This window comes from Onychomys torridus, chromosome 12 (assembly GCF_903995425.1).
Source record: "Onychomys torridus chromosome 12, mOncTor1.1, whole genome shotgun sequence".
Lineage (NCBI taxonomy): Eukaryota > Metazoa > Chordata > Mammalia > Rodentia > Cricetidae > Onychomys > Onychomys torridus.
Window position 1 is genome coordinate 73320403 of NC_050454.1, and position 6000 is coordinate 73326402.

The following is a 6000-nucleotide window of genomic DNA, read 5'->3' on the forward strand; positions in this document are numbered from 1 at the left end:
CACTTGGTAGACCAGGCTGGCCTCATAGAGATCTGCCTACCTCTGCCTCCCAAGTGCTGGGATTAAAGGCATGCGCCACCACTGCCCGGCTTTAGTCTCCATTTTCAATAGGCAAGGGTACTCTTGCTCCTAAATACAGTACAGACACAAATGTAAAGTAAGGTGTAACTTTGTAAAGCTGTATTTGAACAACCTGGAAAGCTTATAAAATTACTACTGCCCAGACACACCATAGTAGATTCACATTTGACTGATTTGGTGCCACCGTGGACATAGAGAATGTATAAATTCCACCAAATCACTTTTTTTAATCTGCATTGGTGCTTTGCCTGCATATATGCCAGATCTTGGAGTTCCAGACATTTGTTAGCTACCATGTGGGTGCTGGGAATTGACCACTGAGCCACTTTCAAGCCCCCAACCAAATAATTCTTATCAAAGGATTGGAACCACCGAGGAAGAGAAACATGGGAAATACTTGCAGCAAACAGTCAGATAAAGGCAGATTATACTTGGTCTCTTGAGTAAAATGACAGCACAGGGAATAAACTATTAAAGGTTTTATTCAAGCCAAGCATTTGTGTTACACACTTGTAAGCCCAACAAGATCAGGTGCTTAATCAAGGTCATCCTCAGCTATGTCTCAAGGCCAGACAGCCTGGGCTACTTTACACCCTGTCTTAACCCACCCACCATGCAAGACACACAACTGTGATACAGGCATTCATGAAGTTCCATTTTGGCTGTGCTAGAGGCTGAACCTGGGTCATACCCCTCAAAAAGAAATAGCTGGAGGATGGTGTAGTCTTTAATCCCAGCACTTTAATACCAGAGGCAAGCCGATCTCAGTGAATTCAAGGCCAGTCTGGTCTACAGAGCTAGTTCCAGGACAGCCAGGGCTAAAAAGAGAGACCCTGTCTCCAGAGAAGAACAAATAAACCAAAAAACAACAGTAGTGATACAACAGTAATTTAGGAATGTATAAGTGGGTAGAATTTGCTCTAAAATATTCCAGTGAGACTGGCAAGATGGTTCAGTGAGTAAAGACACTTGCTGCCAAGCCTGACAACCTGAGTTCAATCCCAAGACTCACATGGTGGAACACTCCCACAAATTGTTCTCTTAATTGCAACTCAACCACTTAAATGCATCGCCCCCCAACACACACCAAATAAATGTAATTTACAAAATAAATTACAGGAGGAGATGGTTCAGCAAGGGACTAGAACTTACCCTAGAAGGAGAACCAGCTCTCAAAGTTGTCCTCTGACCACCACACACCTGCCAAGGTACTCTATCATACACACAATTCCAGTAGTTCAAAGAATTACTTTACAGACTTGCTTAAAAGGTAACTCAATGGGGTGAGAGGACACAGCAGTGCAATTAATTCACTGGCTAACAGGTAATTCAATTCAATAAAGTGAGAACAGATACAACATTCCAATTAATCATTAGTAACAGGTAGCCTGTGAGTGAGTCAGCATTCCATTTATCTGTTGAGAGATTTCATTGATAGTAATAAAAATGGAATACCTCAAACAGAAACTAATGTAAACATAGCCAACTGGTAAACTGCAAACTGTTAACATGTAGAGAATAATTCTAATTTTGTATATACTTGAAATAGCACAAACCTAAATTCTAAAAAAAAAAAAAAAAGAGAGTATCTAGAAGTCTAGAGGCTATATACATCCTCCACAAAATGGTAACAATAATGTCCCAGGGCCAGTGAGAGGTTTAAGTAGGTAAAGCACTTGCCTGAGTCCCGCTGCCCAACTCCCACAGGTGTACCCTGACCCCACTCCTGCACGTGTTCCCAACCACCAGGGGTACAGTGATAAGGGAAGGATACCCAAACAGTAATCAACCAGAGAAGTGACATGGCATGAGCCACTCAGCCACAGAAAATTCAGATACCAGTACCTCAAGTGGGTTTTAAGCAATTCTTAGCAGCAAAGACAAAAAGAAAAACTCCTCTCTGGACTTAATAATGTGGCTTCTGCAGAAAGGTAAGGTAAGGCAAGCCCTACGTTTGTTTCTTAATTTCTCCCCAGTAGGACTACAGTGTCAACAACAGCTCAGGGTTCTTCCCCCGCCCCCAGGCTGTTTTAAATTAATACAAGTAAAACTATGAGACAAACTACTTAAATGTTCCCTAGACTTTCAAAAAGAACACCTGATGCACTTGGCATTTGGCCTGGTCTCTATAGTGAGTTCCACAACAGCCAGGCCTACACAGAGAATCAGATGGACATAAACACACTACAAGACACCTAGGAAGGGGGTGTGGCTCCAAAGTACAACTCTGCACAGCTGGAGCTGTAAATCAGAATCCTTGCCCTTATCTGGTGGGAAGGAATGTGGTAAAACCCTGCCTGTGGATACAGCACCAGGAGTGGCCTTACATTCACACCACAGCATGCACACACACACCAGCCTTAAAACATCAAACGTAGGAAAACAAATTTGGCCCATTAGTTTTTTAGAAAGCTCTTGAAAATATTCACTTAATATTCACTTTTTAAAAGTGTATTACCTCTGTGTACATGTGTGCACACATAATGCTTGACAGTGGAAGGCAGATATCCACTTGTGAAAATACGTTCTCTTCCCTCCTCCACATGGGTCCCCAAGATTAAAGCCACGTTGTTAGGATTGGCAGGAAGTGCTTCTAACTGAAAAGCCATCTCACCAGCCTGAAGCATTTGCTATTTAAAATTAATCCTAAAAGGACAAATTAAACAAACCAGCAACCCCTCGGTGTCACAGCTAACAACCTGGCTAAGCAGAGAACAGGAGTGGACCCACTAGAGCACCTGACCAACTGAGCATTCCAGGTTAAATTCCTAGCCCTGAAAGTGCAACTTGTTTATACTCCACTGCTCACTCAGGACAAATCCCCTGGCTGGCTTCTTGATAACTACTCCAGGAAGATGACGGCCTACAGTCCTGGCCATGCGGGGAAGCCAGTGTGATGGCACTCCTCTGTACTTCGGGGCTCAAGATGAAGCAGCACTCCAAGTCAAGGCCAAGCGGCCCTGTGTAACCACAAGTCAGCTGTGGAGACCCGGAGCAGTTCTCAACTGTCCTCTGTACACAACATGCTCAGTGTGGGCTAACAAGTCAAATTAGTTAAGACAAATTTTTCGTCTTAACTTAAAATTGTAAAAACTATTTTCCTGAAGCCGGGCGGTGGTGGCGCATGCCTTTAATCCCAGCACTCGGGAGGCAGAGCCAGGCGGATCTCTGTGAGTTCGAGGCCAGCATGATCTACAAAGCGAGTTCCAGGAAAGGCACAAAGCCACACAGAGAAACCCTGTCTCGGAAAACAAAACAAACAAAAAACAAAAAAACTATTTTCCTGGAACGTTTCTGTTCCATTAACGATAAACCAAACCCCAAACTTTGGCTAACTAGATAAAACTCAATCATACACCACAGAACGTCTGACCAAGTGTAGGGAGGAGAATGAAAAGGGAAATACAAGTTAACACACAAGATAGCACTCAAGAAAACGAAGAAAGCCAGGCACGAAGGACTTCAGTCCCAGCTCTTGGAGGAAGAAGCAAGCAGATCTGAGTTCAAGGCGAACCTGGTCTACATAATGAGTTCAAGTCTAGCCACAGGTACATAATGACACCCAGTCTCCAAAAATGATTGATAGACGGAAGAATGTCAACTGAAAGCCCTGTACTACTACTACTACTACTACATACACCAAGATCAAGTGTGAGCCCAACTTCCCACGGCAGTCAACAAACACGGCTGGGGAAGCAAAGGCACTACAGTACACTGGCATATCACGCTGCAGAGGAAAAGGAGTGGGGGGGGGGGGGGACACAGCAGGGGGCCAGTTCGCCACCTTCACAGACTAAGGACTATTCCTAGGGAACAAGTGGTCTGAAGACCGGGGCGGGGCAGGAGAGGAGAGACCAATGAGAGCTCGAGTTACAAGTCGGAACGGAGGGCTCCGAGAGCGCCCCTCTGAGTGGCTGGCGGCGCACCTGGAGACCCAGGCAGGCCGCGCGCCAGGGGCGCCCCCGCCCGTGCCCCGCACCGCCCCCAGGACCGTTTTCTGCCAAATCTGCTCCCAGCCCCCACCGCGAGCCCTCGGGGCGGGGGTAGGGGGGTCGGGCCAGCCGCCCAGAGCTGCCGGGCCACCGTGGACCCCCTGGGAGCGGCCCCGCGGCGCCTGCACGGGAGCGGAGACCCGACCGGGGACGCGGGCGAGCGAGCGCGCGGAGGACGCGGGCGGGCGGGCGGGCGGGCGCTGCTCACCAATTCCTCGTAGCTCCTGTTGTGCTCGTTGCCCTCCCAATCCAACCTCTTCGGCAACAGCTGGAAAGAGACACGAAAGGCGTCCGAGTGACCACCGCGGCCGGGAGGCCGGGCGGGACGGGGACGCGGGGACGGGGACGCGGGGGCGGATGACCGACCTGGTACTGCTCCAGCTCCTGCACCAGCACCTGCGGCAGAGACGCACGGTCAGACCCGGCCGGCGGCGGCGGCGGCGGCGGCTGCGACCACCCGCCCGCCTGCCCTCGGTCTGCTCGCCCTCCCGTCCGCCCGTCCGTCCGCTCGTACTCACCTGCGCCGCTCGGCGACACGGGCCAGCCGAGAGGTAGCGGGCGATGAGGAAGTACAGCTCTGCGGAGAGAAGACAGGGGCAGTCAGCGGGCGGCCGCGCGGCGCCGGGCCGGGGGACGCGCGGCCGCGTCTTACCCGACTCGATGAGAGGCACCGGACGTCGGGCTGGCGAGGGCTCCGCCATGGCGGGGCGCGAGGCGGGAGCGAGCGGGAGCGAGCGGGGCGGAGAGCGTGTAGGCCGCGCCGAGGCCTGACCGGACCGGCGTACCCCCCAGCTAGCCTCAGGCGCGCGCCGCCGCCGCCATGCCGTGCGCGCCGACGCGTCCGCGGCAGGAAGTAGCGCGGGGCTCGAGGGGGTAGGGGAGCGAAGTAGTCCCTCTCCGGCGGGGCCCCGCGCGCGGCGTGGCGGGACGCGGATGTGGCGCCCGTGGCCCGCCTCCGCGTCCTGCGTGTCGGGAGCGTGGGGCGCAAACGAGGCCTGCGTCTGGGGAGCGTGCCGGGGCGGGGGCGGGGGTGGGGGGTGAGCGCGCGCGCGTGGCCCGGATCCCTGCGCGCGGTGAGGCGGCCGCCGGCCTTTGTGCGGCGGAGGAGGCGAGCCGAGCCGAGCCAGTGCGGGGCGGCTGGCGGGGGCGGGGCGGGGCGGGGACCGGACCCGGAGGACGGTCACCTGGGCCCGGCCTCAAGACCCCGAGGCTAGGGAGGAGCTGTGCGGGAAGACGGCGGGACCTGGAGCGCGCCGGGCTGCGGGCACTGCGTCACTGCCTGCCTGGCGGCCGGGCCCGCACCCCGTGGGGACCGGCGGAAAGGGAGAGATTGCGTGTGCGGATGACGGAGTCTGCGGGTTCGGCATGACTCGGCGGGGACGCGGAGCGACGGGTGGGAAGGCTGCTGGGGCCAACCTGTGTCAATCCTTCCGGGACCTGAAGCTGGAGAGGTGGAAGCGTTCCAGGCGATTCCCCTAATTACCACGCTCGGCTCCTGACCTAACCGGATCTGCGGCACCGTGTCCAGGGTGCGCTGAGCTCTGCCGTAGAGGGGTGAACAGAACTAAACATGGCCATTGTTAGAGTTCTGAAGCAGCGAGCAGTAAAAAGACTAATGCCTGACCCCAGCCGACCGGACTGGTTGCTCTCCCACGGAAAGGGGACGCCGGTGTGGGGAATGGCTGGCGGTGACTATAGGGTGGGGTTAGGGTGGTACTTGCAACCATAAAGGGTCCAGGGGGCTGCGCTTTCCTTCCTCCCTCCCTGCGAGGGGCCGCAGACCTATCAAAGTCATCTGTAGGAACCTTGTCTTGTGACTAAGGCATTCTAATCGGCCTTTCCCGTGCCTACCCTCGAGCATAACCTCTGCAGCGTAAGGAGGCTGATTGAGGTGTCCCAGTCGCGCCCAGGCAAGATTCACTGCCTG

General features: G+C 53.8%; 1 protein-coding gene across 3 annotated transcripts in view; it reads right to left on the minus strand.

Moving 5' to 3' along the window:
• Nucleotides 1-4827, minus strand: part of Brwd1 (bromodomain and WD repeat domain containing 1) — a 100328-nt gene extending 95501 nt beyond the window's left edge. For all 3 annotated transcript variants that reach the window (XM_036203662.1, XM_036203661.1, XM_036203663.1), the window contains exons 1-4: nucleotides 4726-4827; nucleotides 4592-4650; nucleotides 4440-4469; nucleotides 4282-4341 (exon numbers count right to left, since the gene is read on the minus strand). In XM_036203662.1, coding sequence (XP_036059555.1) covers nucleotides 4282-4341; nucleotides 4440-4469; nucleotides 4592-4650; nucleotides 4726-4774 — 198 coding nt within the window. In that variant the 5' untranslated portion in view covers nucleotides 4775-4827. The remainder of the gene's footprint in view (nucleotides 1-4281; nucleotides 4342-4439; nucleotides 4470-4591; nucleotides 4651-4725) is intronic.
• Between the last annotated feature and the right edge of the window lie 1173 nt (nucleotides 4828-6000).